We start from the raw sequence: 21523 nt of genomic DNA on the forward strand, positions 1-21523 counted from the left end.
GATTTTAATGTTGAGATATACTTTTAATATCATCTATAGGAAAAAATATACGTTTTCTTTTCCGCAGCTGTAGAAGCAGAAAGCCTGAAATGACAGACTTGGCTGTTCAAATATTTAGCTGCTCAAAATTGTAGTTCACTACTGATACATTTTCTTTAAAAAAAAATTCATTAACATGCAGAAATGAACATGCAACTGTATGTAAAAATCAGTCCAATTTATTGTAGCTTTCTATAGCATTTCCACTTACCATAGGGTTAGGTTTGGGTTGATAGAAGCCTGAGGAGAAAGAAATCAATATGCTTTGTTTTCTAAATAATTGATCAACAGTAGCACTCCGTCAGATGCTTGCAGTGGTGCAGCCTGGGTCTTGAGGTGCCAGTGAAGTCTTCTGGACTACCAGTAGACACTGGAGTATGTTCAGCCTTTTAAACCAGCCCCTTCTGGGATGAGCTGCATTATCAGCTCTGGCTCCAAGTTTCACTTTCCTGTTCCCGATGAAATAGGCATTTACCTCACCAGTCCCTCCCCTATATGTTCTTAACAAAATCTGCTTTGCTACATGGTCTTTATGACCTTTCATGGGAATGATTAAACAATTTTTGTTTTTTATGTTTGACAACATTTGTTATCTTTTTCTTTTTACGGTTAAACGCTCTTGTGCTTTATTTCTCTGATTTGCACTACATTTCGGATTATGTGGGTGTTTTTTCTCAACATTATGGCATGTACCCGTTTATCAATGACTACCCCAGCAAAGTACCACCAGTTGTGGGTAACATCTTGAGTACCACATTACTCGCATTAACAATTATAAAAAAATGAAATGCTTGATGCCTTTATTTAACTATAATCATTATTTAGCTTTATTTGATGTATATGATTTGTCTTTTATTAAATCTAAAAACTTGATATAATGGTTTGACTGATCAATTGAAGTACCCCTGAAAATTCTTAACGTACCCCCAGGGGTCCGCGTATCATTTGTTGAGAACCAAAAAGCGTGGTTTAAAAACTCACAAACTAAATTCAGGAAGCATATCCTGTGATGATGGCTGTGGTGGCAGTTTATTCTAAATAGCAGAGCAGCCCTGTGTTATGTTTTTCTTTTTGAAGATTGACAACTTTAATCAAACAGGCTAAAAACTGCAGACTTCATTAAAGAGGAACTTTACTGAATATAACATTATAAATAAAATTGCGCTCTTTTTTTTCCTTCCTTTTTTTTTTACAAAATGACTTTATAAATTATTTAGTCAGTATTTGCTCACTGTAAAACTTTTCCTCACCCTGACTTGCAGTCAAAAGCCTCATACACACAGAGGCATTTATGTCACCCGGCAGGGATTAGCACTCGATCCCTTGGGCAACAGTGCAGTGCCGACGCTGCAAAGATGCATCACTAGCCTTCAGGCTAGCGACATGTCTGTTGCTATGAAAGGAGGGGGGTGGAGGGACAGAGAAGTTTCTGTGGGTGGAAGAGGGGGGAGAACAATGTGATTTGCGTTGTTTGGGTATCGTGGGACGCTAACTTTAGCAGACATCAGGTGCCGGCTGTACACACACTAGATTGGTTCAAGATTCTCTGTCAAAACATTCTTCATTGTCCTCCACAACCTAGTTCAAACCAGGGTGTGTATGTAGCTTTCATTTATCACAGGCAGCAACATCTTTACTGCTAGCAGGAGCATTATTGCAGAATGTATGTTTACTTTGTGTTCTGAAGTAGGCAGACATAACACCAGGGGCCATAGGCGATTCACTTTTTCTCCTGAATTTTCTCCTAGGAGATCATTTTTTCATTTTCAATTTAAAATAACTTTCCAACACTCTTCAACCAAAGAAGTACCAAAAGTTGGTTGAAAAAGTGCTATGAGTATTTTCTTGCTTTCTGGTGACTTAACCTCTTGAGGACCACAGGCTTACAGCCCCTTAGAGACCAGGCCATGTTTTACAATTTAGGCCACTGCAGCTTTAAGGCCTTGCTGCAGGGCCGTAGAACTCAGCACACAAGTGATCCCCCCCACCTGTTCTGCTTACTAAGAGCTTTCTGTTGGTGGGCTGTGATCATCAGCCTAAGTCAGCCAATTGCTCTTCTGCCTCCCAGGGGGACAGCCGTGTCATGCGGCTGTCCCCAGTACAGTGCTGCCTTAGATCACAGCACTGTACAGAGTAAATAGATGGCGGTTTCACCGTCTAACGGTCTGCTAGCTGGGAGACTGATGACCCCGCCATAGGACTGTTGTCTACAGGTTAAAATGCATTTTATTGCCAAGTTTACAAATATCACCTAGGAGAAAACTCAGGAGAAAAAGTTAATTACATATGGGCCCTGGTCTCCAAGAATGGTCTGGGAGAATAATTATGCATAGATAAATAGCCTAGGCTAAGCATCACTGGGAGAACGGGTCTACTAACCAATATACAGCAATATATAGCTATAGAAAGTGCTTCTAATGCTCGAACCAGGATCATTAATGTAAAAGTGTGTATTTCTGATGTAATCTAGTTAAAAATCTATTGCACTACTGTCCTGCTGTTTTTTTCATATTTGATGCAGTACACAATTATGCAACTGTCGATCAGTCCGCCACTTAATTAACTCACAATCAAATTCAGAAACTTTATCAATTATAATAATGTTAACATTTGTATAGAGCTTTTCTCCTGTTGGACTCAAAGCACTTGAGAGCTGCAGCCACTAAGGGTATGCTCACCCTGGAGCATTAGGGAGTCTTGCCCAAGGACTCCTTGCTGAATAGTTGACTGGCTGCAGACAGGATTTGAACCCTGGTCTTCTGAAAGGGTTAAGCCTGAGTGCTTATTGTATGGGAAGAGCTGCCTGGGCAGAGCTTTAGGCAACGTTCCTGCAGTCTATTCACACCCGATGATAAAAACTAATTTGACACTTTTGATCTGGCTAAACATGCACAGAACAAGGAGCAGTGAATTTCTTCAGCAACTATATGTTGAATAAAGACTTGTTATTGTGTGCTGTGCAAGAGTTCAGGGCCACTTTAAGTGCAGTTCCTGCCAGTGTTTGATAATGTTGTTTAATGCTGTTTAGTAAGAGACACCTCATTGTAGTATTGGTTGTCATATCTGCGTATATTCTGTTTGGATGTTGTGGGTTAATGCATATTGTTCTTTACCTACTAGCATTTTATATGTAGATTTAGTACTAGGTGATGAACTATTACACAGTATATATCCTGCAGGAAGCAATATGTCACTTTGTAATGGATAGATTGTCCTTGATAACTTGTCTACAGTTAGTGTTATGCTCATCATATACTTTATTATAATATATTTGTTGTTCCTCCAGCTTGTTCCCAAATTCTGCACATATTTTCACCAGCTTGCCCAACAAGAGGGAGCATCATCTCTGAACACGGAACTGATCAGTCTGCAGATCTCCCATGGAAGTTCCCTCAGCAGCTGCGAAGGATTCAGCTTCATGGACACAACAGACCTGACTGATTTCCCATACTTGTTCTAAATGCTTGCGAACCACTGAGAACTGGATCTGAAGGCCTCCAAGTAAATCAGTTGGTGTATATGGCTTGACAAGTCTACCAGTGTGTTGGTTGGCCATTTGTAACAGAACACAATTCCCAAACTACTAATCCAGTCATCCTGTAGTTATATTGTATGATATAACATTGTAACTATTTTTAAATATGCTGATATCTGTGCCGTGAAACCTAGTTTTTTCTTCCATGCTATTTGGGGCTCCGCACAACTTGCAGGAGATGCTGATTTCAGTGTATTTATCCACTGTTATCTCTATGACTGAAAACATTGTTGATGTTTTGGTTAAATCAGCCTTCTCACATCCTGCAGTGGTAGGATTACCTCATATAATGAGGACTTGGGCATAAATGAACTTGGGGCCGCTAACATTTTAATTCTGTGCTTTCAGTTCAGTTTGTGTTCTCCTCAATACCCGACTTATAGGGTCCTTATGGAGTTTCGGGTACTGGAAAATTGCCCAGTTCTCCCCTATGGAAGCCCCGGTCATAGAGTACCTATTGTCTGTGTGGATTGTCTCTAGATGTTCTGGAAGTTCAGTCTGTCTCCTGGGGAATAGCCTCAGTCCATGGACTGTAGTTGCTGGTGATGTATTAAAAATGACCTTTATTTCCTTTATATTTGAATGTGGAAATTACCACTATCAATGTTTTTTTGGGGTTATTGGAAAACATCACCTTATAGTCGTTTAGCCAGGACAAGACAGCATTGATGAGCTTTGTCTGCTCTTGTATGACGTATGGTTTTCTCTCATGCTGCTTAAAAGGACTCTGGTGAAATGATTCCTGCACATCTTATGAGAGGAAATTATCATCCATACAGTATTGTTTCTAGTTGTGGATATTGATGACTTTTCCACACATCTAGTGTGTTTCATATTGTTATCTCGGGGAGCTCTATGTCTCTGCTTTTGTTCCAGGCTGGAATAAATCCAGGATGTATTGAACCTGTGCTTTGTACAGATTTGCTATCACCTCAGTATATAGAGGAGTTGATATATTTTAAGTCATCACCCATGATTTGTTTGTCAGGGTGGATGTAGACCTGCTTATTGTAAAGGATGTAGATCTTTTTTTTTAATGATCATTTTACTATCCTTTTCATGGAAGGCAATGTTTTCTTATAGACGTGATAGTTGCTCACGTTTGTTACTTGTCTATAGTAGACTGACTTGGTGTGAACGTATTCAAAGGCAGCCTTCACATTTATCACTGCGATTTCTGCCTGCACGTTATTCTGCACATTATGCTTTTTTTTGTGCATTCTTTCTGTGCACATCAGTGAAGTTAATTTGCATGAGACTGTATTTCTTTAACTTCAAATCGGATGCAATTTTCACATAATAAATGTGATTTTTCAGTGTTTCTATTGATACGCAAATTGCTTGTCCGTTACAATAAAAAAAAAAAAGGATCCATGCTAGCCAGTTTTTTCTTCAGAAAAATCGCACAACGCTAGTCAAATGCAATGCCATTGACTTGACTTGCATTAGGTGTGCAGCAAACACAAATTCGCAAAAACCGCAAATCGTACACAAATTCTGTAATGAGTGAAAGGGGCCTAAGACAAATACTTTTGATTTGTCGTATTTAAGCAAGATCTGGACAATCTACAGCTTCTTGCTGGACGGTTTCTTCCGATTGCCTCTAGCAAGTGCAGATGTGATCTGAGGCCTGGTATTCTGGAGATTTACAAGGATCAAACAAAATCATATTCTGGAACATATACTTTGTATAAGTTACAGTATAAGTATTAACATAGGCCAGTCTGTAACAAATACTAACTTTTAATTGAGTTTAGTTCAATTGTTAAGGTACAAATGCCACTTTTACCAAAATAAACAAGGTCCTGACTATATAGAATATAGTTACTATGTACTATAAATACACACTTGTTGAAATAACTATGGCCAGATATTTGCAGATTAATAATTTACCTACATTGCATGATGACATTATTAAAGGGGCACTATGGCGAAAAATGTTAAAATTTAAAATATGTGCAAACATAGATAAATAAGAAGTACATTTTTTCCACAGTAAAATGAGCCATAAATTACTTTTCTCCTATGTTGCTGTCACTTACAGTAGGCAGTAGAAATCTGACAGAAGCAACAGGTTTTGGAGTAGTTCATCTTTTCATAGGGGATTCTCAGGAAGGCTTTTATTCTTTATAAAAATATTCCCTAAAAAGGATTTAAAACAATGATGCTGGCCAGCTTCCCTGCTCCCTGCACAGTTTTTGGGCAGTTGGACAGAGCAACTGCCATTCACTAAGTGCTTTTGAAAATAAATAAATCCCAGAGAATTCCCCATGAAGAGATTGACTAATCCAAAACCTGTCGCTTCTGTCAGATTTCTACTACCTACTGTAAGTGTCAGCAACATATGAGAAAAGTAATTTATGGCTCATTTTACTCTGGAAAAAAACGTACTTCTTATTTGTCTATGTTTGCACACATTTTAAATGTTACAGTTTTTTCGCCATAGTGCCCCCTTTAACCAGTCAGCTTCTGCTTTCTTAGTTTGAGGTCCTGTCTCTTCTACCTCAGTGTTTTTAGTGGCTGTTCAGATTATGCACAGCTATCAGCAAGTTTCCCTCACTGCAATGTTTTGATTTTAAAGTATTGTTCAGAGTATATATTTTAATATTTAATTAGATTAATATTTAAAGTCGTCTGATATTTTGTTAAAACCCAGTTCCAGAAAAAATCACTTCCTGTTCAGTTAGGAAATGATGAAATCTCTCTAAGCATGACAGAGTGAGCAACAAAGCTGCTGGTGCACGGTGGAAAAAAGCCGTCCCCGTGGCTATGCACAGAAAGAGCAAGCAACTTTTCTTTCTAGAGTAGGGAAAGTAAGAATCTCTAACTAGTTTTAGTTACGTCCCTCATAACTTGACCCCTGTCTGCTGAATTTCATGTTTAAAACACAAAGCTTCATGGAGGTCTGTGGGACAAGACGTATTGGAAACTCTCTCACCAACAACAATAAAAAAACATCAAATGCACTATTTGAAATAAAAAAAATTTTTTTATGGAATTGGGCTTCAAGATACTTAGCCTAGTGGGGGGTTAAACAGAGTGAAGTCTTGAGTGCAGGAGTTTAAGTGCCCTTTCTGGAATGATGCAAGCAGCAGTGTATTGTGCAATTCACCAGAGCAAGTGTGCTACATTAGCGTGTACAGTGTGAAAGGAGCCTGATGTTTGTCACTTGGGAAAAACAGTTTACCCGATGCCACTGGCTTTCCCTTCAGTGATCTCCAGCATTAGATTTTATTCTTCCAACTGCTATTATAATTCTGTTGTATGACCTGCAGCAGATCACCTCCTGAGTAACCTTCGCTCTTCATACAGGACAGGTTGCTCAGCACATAGCCAAGCAGAGTGTCTGTACAGCACTCGTTTCTTAATGGTCACCATAAATCATTTTGGACAGCATTAGTCTTGTGTCTGTACCTAGCTATACTACAGTGGGTGATTTCACAGTTGGTAAGTTCAATGTGTGGGGGAGTTATCTGTGTAAAAGATTTTAAATCATGATGGCAAATACTGTTTAATCGTTTAGGCACAAAAAAATCTGCATGTTTTATTTGATTTAATCCAATTTATGGTAACACAGTAGCATTAATTTACTACTATTTTATGTATCAATAGTATGTACTAAAAGGGTAGACTGTCTTCATGTGTTGCTTTTTTTTCTTTAAAAAAATGTCACAGGTGTCACTTTGTTCTTTGTTTGTGTTTCTTGTTTTTTATTTTAGGGGGTTTTTTTAAGTTTTTTTTTTTTAGAAAACTATTTTCTAAAAGCTATGTAATGTGAAACTTAAATGTGTACTGTAGGATAAAATCTTTCTGTTCGGATAGAGTGGAAGTGAGTAGGAATGTTTTGAGGTTTTCCCCTGTTGTATCTTCATTATGGTGGCCATTAACAATAGGATTCTTCAGACGATCGATTCTCCAATTCAATTGTAATATCGATCGCATTGATCTGTTTTTCGGATCGATTGCATTAATTTGAATTGGATTGCAGCTATCCCTCCGTTAGGGGGCCCAAATTATTGTTTCTAATCGACTGATTGTCCAAAGAAAGAATTAATGGTCACATTTAGGCTCCCTGCACACTGCAAATCCATTTTGCGATTCCGATTCCATTTCCGATTTGCAATTCCGATTTACCCTGAATGCAATCAACAGAAAAACGGAGGAAAAAACGCAGCATGCAGTAATAATTAAAAATCAGAATCGGATGAAAAAAACGATTAACAATCGAAATCGCATGCAGTGTGCAGGGAGCCTTAGGTAGATTTTTGTCATTGCTTGTATCATCCATGGCTCCCTAATGAGTCCTGGTGGTCCTGGGAACAGCAATGAGGGGCCCATTTTAATTTGACAGAGATTCTACATCTTGCTTACTTTACAACAAACGGTTTTACCACCTTTTTTTTTATCAGCTGGGAAGATTCACCCAACTGCATTCAGGACAGGAATTGAAGGAATATCTGCAAGATGAGGACAGACAGCACAAAAAACCTACTGCACCACAATTTTATGAGATTTGAGTTTAGAGTAACTATGGTGCCTTCAAACATCCAATCAGATGCAGTGGAATGTTATCAAGCAGGAATTTCTCGATTGGATGTTTGAAGTCATTGCAGTGAAATACGAATAATCTTCATGGCATGTGACTTTCTGTAAATCGCCTGTGTGTAACACGATATACTGTGTACATTTTGTGATTTAAATGTTTTTGGATCCTTACATACTCCTAATTTCTACACCGAAATTTGAACATGTGAGATAACATTACATTGAATCAATTAGATACAATGGACTTCTGTTGTAATATGTTTAATTAGGAAACATTTAAGGATATTTCATTTTGCATGACATGTTTGTGTCTTCCTGTTTTATCCACCTTATCTGTAAATAAAAAAATAAAAAAAATCATTTGTATTGTTTTTCCTTTATGTTATAGAGTGCATAAAAACCAAAAAAACCATTGAGACGATCTCCAGACATAAAAATGTTTTTATGCTAACACCAATTTGATCTACAGTGTGAAGATAAGCTGAGTTCCGGTATATATTAAAAAGAAAGCTGCACCATTGATAAAGAATGTACCCAGTTGATTTTATCAGGGCCGTGGATTTGGAGTCAGAGTTGAGGAGTCAGAGCAATTTTGGGGTACCTGCAGTCAGAGGATTCATCAACTGAGGAGTCAGAGTTGGATGATTTTTGAACCACCTCCACAGCCCTAGTAAGTATTAAACTAGGGAGTCGAAGTTGAGGAGTCAGAGCAATTTTGGTACCTGGAGTCAAAGTCGGTGGTTGCATAAACTGAGTCATCAGATGATTTTTGTACCGACTCCCCTGCCCTGGATATTATCATGCAAAACACAGATGGGGAAATACCAATAAAAAAAATCCATATCTAAGATACGTGTGAGGGAACCCTCTAAATCTAAGCCCACAGGCTGCTACATAATAGGTAGGTGATGGAGAAAATTCTAATATTGTGGTAAAGGACAACTGAAGTGAGAAGTATATGGAGACTGCTATCTTTATTTCTTTATAAACAATACCAGTTGCCTGGCAGCCCTGCTAATCTATTTGATATAACAGGGATACAATAGAAGAATAAAAATGTCTAAAAGGTTTAAAATTTATGGATGAAGTGGTGGACTTACCTCCTTCAAACAGACACAAGATATGCCAACAAAGTTTAGCAGAACAAATGTATTTACATACTCCAGGGGAAAATGCAATGCGTTTCGCAGGCATGACCCCGCTTCATCAGGCTAGGAGTAGGTACAGTGCAGGTCTGTAGCTACGCCAAGCGCCTCTTTCGCTTGGCCAAGAGAAAGAGGTGCTTGGCCCAGCTACAGACCTGCACTGTACCTACTCCTACCTATTGCCTGATGAAGCGGGGTCATACCTGCAAAATGTGTTGCATTTTCCCCTGGAGTACGTAAATACATTTGTTCTGCTAAACATTGTTGGCATATCTTGTGTCTGCTTGGAGGAGGTAAGTCCACCACTTCATCCACAAATTTTAAACTTTTTAGACATTTTTATTCTTCTGGCACCTCTGTATCCCTGTTTCATTGTTCTAAGCCCACTCTTGATGGAGGGGTGTCATCCCCTTTTTTCCTGTTCTATGTAGAGCAGCTTCTTAATCCTGAGTGGGGTCAGGTCTAATCTATCCACCTACTATTACAGTGGTTGCCTTTGAGGTAACCCTGCTTTGTGAGTATATTTGTATTTACGCTACCAACTTCACCCCATATTAGGCTCTTGGTGTCCCTGTCTCTGCTGATCTATTTGGCTGCAGTAGTGTCTAAATAACACCAGAAACAATCATGCAGCTAATCTTATCAGATTTGACAATAATGTCAGAAACAACTGATCTGCTGCATGCTTGTTCAGGGGCTATAGCTAGGAGTATGAGAGGCAGAGGATCATCATGATAGCCAGGCAACTGGTATTGCTTAAAAGAAAATAAATATGGCAGCCACTATATACCTCTCGCTACAGCTGTCCTTTAAGGTGCTGAGTACATCAAAATAGGTAAAGTTTATATTGGTTAAAGTAAATTAAATAAACAGTGTATAACAATTGATCTAAAGGCAATCATGGGCTGCATAAAGTGCTAAATATTGCAAAACTAATAATACTAATAATAATACTCAAAATACAAAAGTAAACACTTAAAATCTAGTGAGTATAATTATTAATACTAGGTGTTTAGTGGAATAGCATTTTATTTAAAACCCTCCTTTGCAAATGACCAATAGTAATTGGACAGTTGACTGACAAGCTGTTGCTCGCCCCTTGTGGACAGTTCCCTTATTTTATTACAGTCAAGCTGGTACTGTAAAAGGTCTTCAGCTGAATCTAAGTAAGGGATTTGAATTTGGAAGCTGTTGCTGTGAATTCTCAGTATAAGGATGAAAGCGCTATCAGTGCAAGTAAACAGGTCATCACTAGAAAACATGACAAACCCATGGGGGGGACAGTGGAAATGTTAGGAGTGGCCATATCAAGAAATTGGTTCACTCTTTTATGGAGAAGGCAATACTATGCTCAGCAACTCTACTGGATGATACCATGGCAAAAAAACTTTCACATTTTGCCATGTCAAGGGCATTTTCTAGAAGGTAGGCATATCATTGTCATAGTCATCAATCAAAGGGTCAGCAGCACTGGAACAATCAAATGCAGATAGGTGCAAGCAGACAGCGAAGGTCCCCACCTCCACTGAATAAGTAACAAAAAAGCGTGGGTCTGCAGCACACAAGCTCTTTATTGGAGCTAGATTTGGAAATGATACATGCAAGCTTTCGGACAATCCCTGGATTGAGGAAGGACAGGGATTGTCCGAAAGCTTGCATGTATCATTTCCAAATCTAGCTCCAATAAAGAGCTTGTGTGCTGCAGACCCATGCTTTTTTGTTTTTTATTGTCATAGTCATCAATGCATCGGTCACAAACATAAATACTGTACTTGGGGAATACCTCAAGGTGCAATTCACTGGTAAGCCTCAAGAGTAAGCAGGCTGTATTTGTCAGACATCTAAAAATGACAATACGTTTTTGAAATAATATTCTTAAGAGTGGTGAAACTACCGTCAACATCTTCCAGAATGATGGGAAAAGAAGAGTTCACAGAATGAAAGAACAGTTCATGATACCTTGCAAAGCACACTCCATTATCTGTAAAACATGGCAGATGCAATGCTATGCCATAGGAACAGTTGCTTTCATTAGGTCTCATCACTTGTCTGCTTCACTTTCTTCTGTCTCTGCACTTACACCCTTCTATAGCTGCGCAGTCATGCTGTGTTAAATAACGCAGCTGCCCGGCACTGTACCCCTGCTCTGCCTGCATAGTTAAAATGTACTTTACTCATTCTTTGTATACCACTGACAACAGAATCCCAGTGAGCAAAATGTGAGTGCATTTTTAATTAATGCAATAAATGCAGGCAAGAGATGCTGGATCACACTGCCATCCACTGTTTTCCAACCAAATCTGGTCCATAGTGTTCCAGTAACCTATACTGAGATAGAAAGAGAAGCTTGAACAGAGGTGCCAGGATAGAGTAAACTTCACAATGCAACGTGTCTGTGTCTAAGCCAAACGCCTCTGACTGGCATTAGATTGATTGCCCGATGAAATGGCAGGGAACCTGCGAAGTGCGTTGCATTGTGGAGTACTTAAACGGTATCTTGGTTGAACTTTAATCAACACAGGCGCAATTCACTTTTTCTCCTGAGTTTTCTCCTAGGAGATAATTTTTCATCTTTCAATCTTAAAATTGCTTTTCAGCACTCTGCAACTGAAAACGTACTAAAAAGTAGGTATCAAAATTATTTTGACTATTTTCTTGCTTGCTGGTGGTTTTGAAAAGCATTTTATTGACAATTTTGCAAATAACACCCAGGAGAAAACTAAGGAGATAAAGTTAATTGCATATAGCCCCTTGTCATAAAATGTTTAAGCCGTCAGCAAGCAAGACAACACTCATAATAATTTTGACAGTTCTTTTTCACTAAATTTTGGGCACTTTTTTCCATTGTAAAATGCTGCTAAAGTTATTTTAAAGAGTAGATGAAAATTATCTCCTAGGTCATAGCAGGAGAAAAGTTAATTGCATATGGGCCACGGTCTGTTTCACTTGCTGGGGAAGTAAGCCCACCACTGCTGCCCTTTCTAAACATTTTTACTCTATTATGGAGCCTCTGTTCAAGCTTCTCATCATATTGCCAAGTCCACCCCTGGTGGAGGGGTGTTACCCCTTGTTGCCTATCTACAGAGAGCGACTTCTTAACCTGAGTGGCGTCCGGTCATAACATCCCCACCCGCCTATACAGTGGTTGCCTTTGTGGTAACCTATGTTTGTGAGTATAAACTCTTCTACACCTTACTACTACTACTACTACCACCAATTGCTTCTTGAACATACTACACTATTTTGGTCTTTCTGTGTTCCTTTTTCTCCTTCTGAAAGTCTATACTGAGATAGAAGTTGCATGTCCTAAACCTCTAGGGCAGGCATGGGCAAACTTGGCCCTCCAGCTGTTAGGGAACTACAAGTCCCACAATGCATCTGCCTTTATGAGTCATGACTGTGGCTGTCAGACTCCTGCAATGCATTGTGGGACTTGTAGTTCCTCAACAGCTGGAGGGCCAAGTTTGCCCATGCCTGCTCTAGGGAATACCCCATTTTACTACAGCAGAAATTTACATTGGGGACCCTAAGACTAACTTTCTATCTCTGCTAAAATCTGCTGCCCAGCAGTAAAAGAAGCGGGGAAGGATTTATTGATTACCACCTTGCAGTGAAAAGAAGCTGACAATTATTAACACTATAACAGCATTCAAGAGGTGATGCAGGACTTTAGGTGGGCTCTCTGGAGCAGAGGCCTGGATGCCATCTCTCCATCCCTAACCCCAGTTCATATGCCACTGCTGTACAGAACTGTCCACTTATGTGAGGTAATGACCAAGTAAGTGAGAGTGACATCCATGTGACAGCCCCCTAGGCTTTCAATGTAAAAGCATAAAAGTTAAGATTCACATATCAAAAGTCTGAGGATCAGGTTAGTATTTTGTTCCAGGCAACATACTTTAAACCCATATCAGCTAGCACTGCCTGTGCAATTACACAGAACTTGAATCCTTCTCTTACTGAGCAACTCTGCCATGACTTAAAGTGTACCTGTGGTGGCATGTGACATGATGAGATAGACATGTGTATGTAAAGTGGCAAGCAAACATATAACTAGTATGCGTCCTTGTTCTGCCTTAGAGTTAATATTCAGTTATGCAAGTGAAAACAATTTTGCCTTCTTACAACAGAAATAGAATTATATTCAGCATTGCTTTTTAGTAAGAGGGCGTTTTGGAGTCTTTAAGCCCTTTATATTTTTTCTAGTGATTTTGGGTCACCATCAGCTATCTAGGTATTCTGTTTTGCAATTGACAGTTTCTTTCCAGTCGGGACCCAGTACGACTATAGCATTATCCTCACTGATAAGGAATTACAGCCCTAAAACGACCTCTGCCTAGCAGAGAACGGCTTCTGAGTGCTGGGAATAGATAGGAAAAGTCAATAGTTCATATATTTTAGCTCTGGAACACTAGAAAGACTATCATTCATATAAGGCAATCACACATACAACATTAAACCGACTTTTTACATTAAAGAGAAACTCCAACCAAGAATTGAACTTTTTCCCAATCAGTAGCTGATACCCCATTTTACATGAGAAAGACAATGATTTTCACAAACAGACCATCAGGGGGCGCTGTGTGACTGATTTTGTGCTGAAACCCCTCCCACAAGAGGCTCTGAATACCGCGGTACTGCTGGCAAACTGCCACAATGTAACAATGTTCAGAGACAGGAAATAGCTGTTATTAGCTGTCTAACAGACAGAGCAGCTAGAAACAGCTAAATAACCTGCCCACAGTAACAATGTCACCATGTAATAAATGTCAGAATGTGAATCTGGGAGAGGAAAGATTTTACAATGAGCAAACACTGACTAAATCATTTATACATAATTATGGTAAAAAATGAAGCACTTTTTTTACTACATTATTTTCACTGGAGTTCCTCTTTAAACATAAATTAAAACTGAGGGGAAAAAAGTATTTTTTTAGGAGGAGCATAAAAACAATTGTATATTGCATCAGTTTATTTTCATCTAGGGTTTAATTTAAGCTGTGCCCTCAACTACCACATATTTGTCACCTATCTGTCTATTACACAGCAATAAACTACTGAAGGTACTGCTTCCTGTGTGGGTGCTTCCAGTACAGATGTCTATGCAGTACATGGCAGTTCATTCTTTGTGTACAGTTAGAGGACCTCTGTCGTGAAAATCTTAAAATTTAAAAACATACAAATAAGAAGTATGTTTCTTCCAGAGTAAAATGAGCGATAAATTACTTTTCTCCTATGTTGCTGTCACTTACAGTAAGTAGTAGAAATCTGACATTACTGACAGATTTTGGACTAGCCCATCTTCTGTGCCAAAAAATAAAATCTTCCATGAACTCACCATACTCCTAACGGAATACCTTGGGGTGTCGTCTTTCTAAAATGGGGTCACTTGTGGGGTTCCTATACTGCCCTGGCATTTTAGGGGCCCTAAACCATGAGGAGTAGTCTGGAAATCAAATGCCTCAAAATGACCTGTGAAATCTTAAATGTACTCATAGGACTTTGGGCCCCTTAGCGCACCTAGGCTGCAAAAAAGTGTTACACATGTGGTATCGCTGTACTCAGGAGAAGTAGTATAATGTGTTGTGGGGTGTATTTTTACACATACACATGCTGGGTGGGAGAAATTTCTCTGTAAATGGACAATTGTGTGTAAAAAAAAATAAATCAAAAAATGTCATTTACAGAGATATTTCTCCCACCCAGCATGGGTATGTGTAAAAATACACCCCAAAACACATTATACTACTTCTCCTGAGTACGGCAATACCACATGTGTGACACTTTTTTGCAGCCTAGGTGCGCTAAGGGGCCCAAAGTCCTATGAGTACCTTTAGGATTTTACAGGTCATTTTGAGGCATTTGGTTTCTAGACTACGCCTCACGGTTTAGGGCCCCTAAAATGCCAGGGCAGTATAAGATGTGGAATGCATTGCCACAGGAAGTCGTTATGGCAAACTCTATACCTGCATTTAAAGGGGGCTTAGATGCTTTCCTTACGTTGAAAGACATCCATGTCTAAAATTACTAGGTAATGCCTAATGATGTTGATCCAGGGATTTTGTCTGATTGGCATCTGGAGTCGGGAGGGAATTTTTCCCTTTTGGGGCTAATTGGACATTGCCTTGTGAGGGTTTTTTCGCCTTCCTCTGAATCAACAGGGATATGTGAGGGAGTAGGCTGGAGTTGTACTTTGTACTGGTTGAACTCGATGGACGTATGTCTTTTTTCAACCAAAATAACTATGTATAGGAACCCCACAAGTGACCCCATTTTAGAAAGAAGACACCCCAAGGTATTCAGTTAGGTGTATGATGAGTTCATAGAAGATTTAATTTTTTTGTCACACGTTAGTGGAAAATGACACTTTGTGAAAAAAAACAATAAAAATCAATTTCCTCTAACCTGTGACAAAAAATTAAATCTTATATGAACTCACCATACTCCTAATGGAATACCTTGGGGTGTCATCTTTCTAAAATTGGGTCACTTGCGGGGTTCCTATACTGCCCTGGCATTTGCCCTAAACCGTGAGGAGTAGTCTGGAAATCAAATGCCTCAAAATGACCTGTGAAATCCTAAAGGTACTCATAGGACTTTGGGCCCCTTAGCGCACCTAGGCTGCAAAAAAGTGTCACATGTGGTATCACTGTACTCAAGAGAAGTAGTATAATGTGTTTTGGGGTGTATTTTTACACATACCCATGCTGGGTGGGATAAATATCTCTGTAAATGGACAATTGTGTGTAAACAAAAAAAAAAATCTCATTTACAGAGATATTTTCCCACCCAGCATGGGTGTGTGTAAAAATACACCCCAAAACACATTGTACTATTTCTCCTGAGTACGGCGATACCACATGTGTGACACTTTTTTGCAGCCTAGGTGCGCTAAGAGCCCAAAGTCCTATAAGCACCTTTAGGCTTTACAGGGGTGCTTACAATTTAGCACCCCCCAAAATGCCAGGACAGTAAACACACCCCACAAATGACCCCATTTTGGAAAGTAGACACCCCAAAGTATTCGGAGAGGGGCATGGTGAGTCTGTGGCAGATTTCACTTTTTTTTGTCCCAAGTTAGCAGAAATGGAAACTTTGTCGTTTTCCGCTAACTTGAAACATGACAGGTGCTCAGAAAAGTCAGAGATGCTTCAAACTGGGGAAATTCACTTTTTGCACCATAGTTTGTAAACGCTATAACTTTTACCCAAACAAAAAAAATCCAATAAGTGTCTATTTATTGATCAAAGACATGAAGCACAATAAATTTAGACAAAAATGTATGTATAAATTTTACTTTATTTGAAAAATGTCAGCACAGAAAGTTCAAAAAAATCATTTTTTAACAAAATTCATGTCTTTTTTGATGAATATAATAAAAACTAAAGTCACAGCAGCAATCAAATAGCACAAAAAGAAAGCTGTATTAGTGACAAGAAAAGGAGGTAAAATTAATTTAGATAGTAGGTTGTTTGACCGAGCAATAAACCGTTAAAGCTGCAGTGGTCTGAATGGAAAAAAAGTGTCTGGTCCGGGGTTTTAAGACTGCAGTACTTAAAGAGAAACTCCAACCAAGAAGTTAACTTTATCCCAATCAGTAGCTGATACCCCCTTTTACATGAGAAATAGAATGATTTTCACAAACAGACCATCAGGGGGCGCTGTGTGACTAATTTTGTGCTGAAACCCCTCCCACAAGAGGCTCTGAATACCGCGGTACTCTGGGCAAACTGCCACAATGTAACAATGTTCACAGACAGGAAATGGCTGTTTAAAGCTGTCTCTAACAGCCAAAACAGCTAGGAGCAGCTACATAACCTGCCCACAGTAACAATGTCACCATGTAATACATGTCAGAATGTGAATCTGGGAGAGCAAAGATTTTACAATGAGCAAACACTGACTAAATCATTTATACATAATTATTGTAAAAATCAAGCACTTTTTTTTACTACATTATTTTCACTGGAGTTCCTCTTTAAGTGGATAAAGATGTAGCGTGCAAACATCCAGTTCCATAACATAACTTTACCATACTAAAATAATTCAAAGGAAAATCTACCTTATGCACTATTTCTATACATATTATTGTTAGAAATGTAACTGACCTGTTTCTAGGAGAGTGACAATTAATTTCTCTGTAATTTACTGTTGAGTTAAAATAGAAGCAATGCCATAGTTGTTGATGTAAATGCCGTGTGGTACAGAATCATCATTAGTTTGACCTGAAGCTGTGAAAACATAACCGTTAGTTTCATAGTCATACATAACTGAAAATATATCCCCCCCCCCCCCCACCCATTATTGGTGTATTCAGGTATAGTTGCCTGTCTGAAGTAAATGGTCTCTATTTATTATCATTAGTAGGAAGCAGGATCCTTAGGCCTCTTTCAGGAGGTGAATTCATTGCCGGTCAGTTGCTCCCATGCACCGGCCTGGCATTTTTCCTGGGCAGTGCAGAGACCTTTCTTGCACTGAGTGTGGCAGCGGTCCTGCTCACAACTGCATCGCATGTCATATGCTGACACTCTTGGGGTTACAAACGCTACTATTCATGTGCATTCATTTTCATACAGAAGGTGGCTGCCAGATGTGAGGTTGGACTGACCAACAAGCACACAATTCTGCTGTCTGTGTGAAAGGGGATTAAAGGTATAAAACTAGGGCTACAAAGACAATTTTTAATTTTGGAAATGGAGACAAATATTAGTGATACAATTGTACTTTGTGTGCAAATGTAAGAGACGGTTGTGTGATCAGCCTGAGGAGTATACCTAGAATGTGAACAAGCCACCAAAAGTGGCGATTTTTGAGCAATGAACCTCCCTCTCCATTTAAAGAGGAACATTAAATTACTGTATATCCTACCTTATAAAAGCCCTGTGTCTCTGCGTCCCATGTCCGTGTGTGTGTGTGTGTCCCTACGTCTGCGCTACTGCGCATGTGCCACAGGGACAGCCATTGTTGGGAGAGGAGTGGGACAGCCAGGGGGGCGGGTGCACTTGGCGGGTGCGCACATGTGCGCTGACAGGTAGCGGCGGTGACAGGTGTCCCTACGTCTGCGCTACTGCGCATGTGCCACAGGGACAGCCATTGTTGGGAGAGGAGTGGGACAGCCAGGGGGGCGGGTGCACTTGGCGGGTGCGCACATGTGCGCTGACAGGTGGCGGCGGTGACAGGTGTCCCTAAGTCTGCGCTACTGCGCATGTGCCACAGGGACAGCCATTGTTGGGAGAGGAGTGGGACAGCCAGGGGGGTGGGTGCACTTGGCGGGTGCGCACATGTGCGCTGACAGGTAGCGGCGGTGACAGGTGTCCCTACGTCTGCGCTACTGCGCATGTGCCACAGGGACAGCCATTGTTGGGAGAGGAGTGGGACAGCCAGGGGGGCGGGTGCACTTGGCGGGCGCGCACATGTGCGCTGACAGGTGGCGGCGGTGACAGGTGTCCCTACGTCTGCGCTACTGCGCATGTGCCACAGGGACAGCCATTGTTGGGAGAGGAGTGGGACAGCCAGGGGGGCGGGTGCACTTGGCGGGTGCGCACATGTGCGCTGACAGGTAGCGGCGGTGACAGGTGTCCCTACGTCTGCGCTACTGCGCATGTGCCACAGGGACAGCCATTGTTGGGAGAGGAGTGGGACAGCCAGGGGGGCGGGTGCACTTGGCGGGTGCGCACATGTGCGCTGACAGGTGGCGGCGGTGACAGGTGTCCCTAAGTCTGCGCTACTGCGCATGTGCCACAGGGACAGCCATTGTTGGGAGAGGAGTGGGACAGCCAGGGGGGCGGGTGCACTTGGCGGGTGCGCACATGTGCGCTGACAGGTGGCGGCGGTGACAGGTGTCCCTACGTCTGCGCTACTGCGCATGTGCCACAGGGACAGTCATTGTTGGGAGAGGAGTGGGACAGCCAGGGGGGCGGGTGCACTTGGCGGGTGCGCACATGTGCGCTGACAGGTAGCGGCGGTGACAGGTGTCCCTACGTCTGCGCTACTGCGCATGTGCCACAGGGACAGCCGTTGTTGGGAGAGGAGTGGGACAGCCAGGGAGGCGGGTGCACTTGGCGGGTGCGCACATGTGCGCTGACAGGTGGCGGCGGTGACAGGTGTCCCTACGTCTGCGCTACTGCGCATGTGCCACAGGGACAGCCATTGTTGGGAGAGGAGTGGGACAGCCAGGGGGGCGGGTGCACTTGGCGGGTGCGCACATGTGCGCTGACAGGTAGCGGCGGTGACAGGTGTCCCTACGTCTGCGATACCACGCATGTGCCACAGGGACAGCCATTGTTGGGAGAGGAGTGGGACAGCCAGGGGGGCGGGTGCACTTGGCGGGCGCGCACATGTGCGCTGACAGGTGGCGGCGGTGACAGGTGTCCCTACGTCTGCGCTACTGCGCATGTGCCACAGGGACAGCCATTGTTGGGAGAGGAGTGGGACAGCCAGGGGGGCGGGTGCACTTGGCGGGTGCGCACATGTGCGCTGACAGGTAGCGGCGGTGACAGGTGTCCCTACGTCTGCGCTACTGCGCATGTGCCACAGGGACAGCCATTGTTGGGAGAGGAGTGGGACAGCCAGGGGGGCAGGTGCACTTGGCGGGTGCGCACATGTGCGCTGACAGGTGGCGGCGGTGACAGGTGTCCCTAAGTCTGCGCTACTGCGCATGTGCCACAGGGACAGCCATTGTTGGGAGAGGAGTGGGACAGCCAGGGGGGCGGGTGCACTTGGCGGGTGCGCACATGTGCGCTGACAGGTGGCGGCGGTGACAGGTGTCCCTACGTCTGCGCTACTGCGCATGTGCCACAGGGACAGCCATTGTTGGGAGAGGAGTGGGACAGCCAGGGGGGCGGGTGCACTTGGCGGGTGCGCACATGTGCGCTGACAGGTAGCGGCGGTGACAGGTGTCCCTACGTCTGCGCTACTGCGCATGTGCCACAGGGACAGCCATTGTTGGGAGAGGAGTGGGACAGCCAGGGGGGCGGGTGCACTTGGCGGGTGCGCACATGTGCGCTGACAGGTGGCGGCGGTGACAGGTGTCCCTACGTCTGCGCTACTGCGCATGTGCCACAGGGACAGCCGTTGTTGGGAGAGGAGTGGGACAGCCAGGGGGGCGGGTGCACTTGGCGGGTGCGCACATGTGCGCTGACAGATGGCGGCGGTGACAGGTGTCCCTACGTCTGCGCTACTGCGCATGTGCCACAGGGACAGCCGTTGTTGGGAGAGGAGTGGGACAGCCAGGGGGGCGGGTGCACTTGGCGGGGTGCGCACATGTGCGCTGACAGGTGGCGGCGGTGACAGGTGTCCCTACGTCTGCGCTACTGCGCATGTGCCACAGGGACAGCCATTGTTGGGAGAGGAGTGGGACAGCCAGAGGGGCGGGTGCACTTGGCGGGTGCACACATGTGCGCTGACAGGTGGCGGCGGTGACAGGTGTCCCTACGTCTGCGCTACTGCGCATGTGCCACAGGGACAGCCATTGTTGGGAGAGGAGTGGGACAGCCAGGGGGGCGGGTGCACTTGGCGGGCGCGCACATGTGCGCTGACAGGTGGCGGCGGTGACAGGTGTCCCTAAGTCTGCGCTATTGCACATGTGCCACAGGGACAGCCATTGTTGGGAGAGGAGTGGGACAGCCAGGGGGGCGGGTGCACTTGGCGGGTGCGCACATGTGCGCTGACAGGTGGCGGCGGTGACAGGTGTCCCTACGTCTGCGCTACTGCGCATGTGCCACAGGGACAGCCATTGTTGGGAGAGGAGTGGGACAGCCAGGGGGGCGGGTGCACTTGGCGGGTGCGCACATGTGCGCTGACAGGTGGCGGCGGTGACAGGTGTCCCTACGTCTGCGCTACTGCGCATGTGCCACAGGGACAGCCATTGTTGGGAGAGGAGTGGGACAGCCAGGGGGGCGGGTGCACTTGGCGGGTGCGCACATGTGCGCTGACAGGTAGTGGCGGTGACAGGTGTCCCTACGTCTGCGCTACCACGCATGTGCCACAGGGACAGCCATTGTTGGGAGAGGAGTGGGACAGCCAGGGGGGCGGGTGCACTTGGCGGGCGCGCACATGTGCGCTGACAGGTGGCGGCGGTGACAGGTGTCCCTACGTCTGCGCTACTGCGCATGTGCCACAGGGACAGCCATTGTTGGGAGAGGAGTGGGACAGCCAGGGGGGCGGGTGCACTTGGCGGGTGCACACATGTGCGCTGACAGGTAGCGGCGGTGACAGGTGTCCCTACGTCTGCGCTACTGCGCATGTGCCACAGGGACAG

At 43.3% G+C, this 21523-nt stretch overlaps 2 protein-coding genes across 3 annotated transcripts in view; one reads left to right on the plus strand and one right to left on the minus strand.

The window, feature by feature from the left end:
- Positions 1–5511, plus strand: part of LOC137538226 (interferon regulatory factor 3-like) — a 43520-nt gene extending 38009 nt beyond the window's left edge. For both annotated transcript variants that reach the window (XM_068260272.1, XM_068260273.1), the window contains one exon: positions 3326–5511. In XM_068260272.1, the coding sequence (XP_068116373.1) occupies positions 3326–3499 (174 nt within the window). In that variant the 3' untranslated portion in view covers positions 3500–5511. The remainder of the gene's footprint in view (positions 1–3325) is intronic.
- Positions 5512–8367: 2856 nt separating this feature from the next.
- The window catches only part of LOC137538225 (malignant fibrous histiocytoma-amplified sequence 1-like), a 92181-nt gene continuing 79025 nt past the window's right edge, over positions 8368–21523 (minus strand). The window contains exons 10-11 of the mRNA XM_068260271.1: positions 17373–17495; positions 8368–8452 (exon numbers count right to left, since the gene is read on the minus strand). Of these exons, the coding sequence (XP_068116372.1) occupies positions 17410–17495 (86 nt within the window). The 3' untranslated portion in view covers positions 8368–8452; positions 17373–17409. The remainder of the gene's footprint in view (positions 8453–17372; positions 17496–21523) is intronic.

This window comes from Hyperolius riggenbachi, chromosome 11 (genome assembly GCF_040937935.1).
Source record: "Hyperolius riggenbachi isolate aHypRig1 chromosome 11, aHypRig1.pri, whole genome shotgun sequence".
NCBI classification, from domain to species: Eukaryota; Metazoa; Chordata; class Amphibia; order Anura; family Hyperoliidae; genus Hyperolius; species Hyperolius riggenbachi.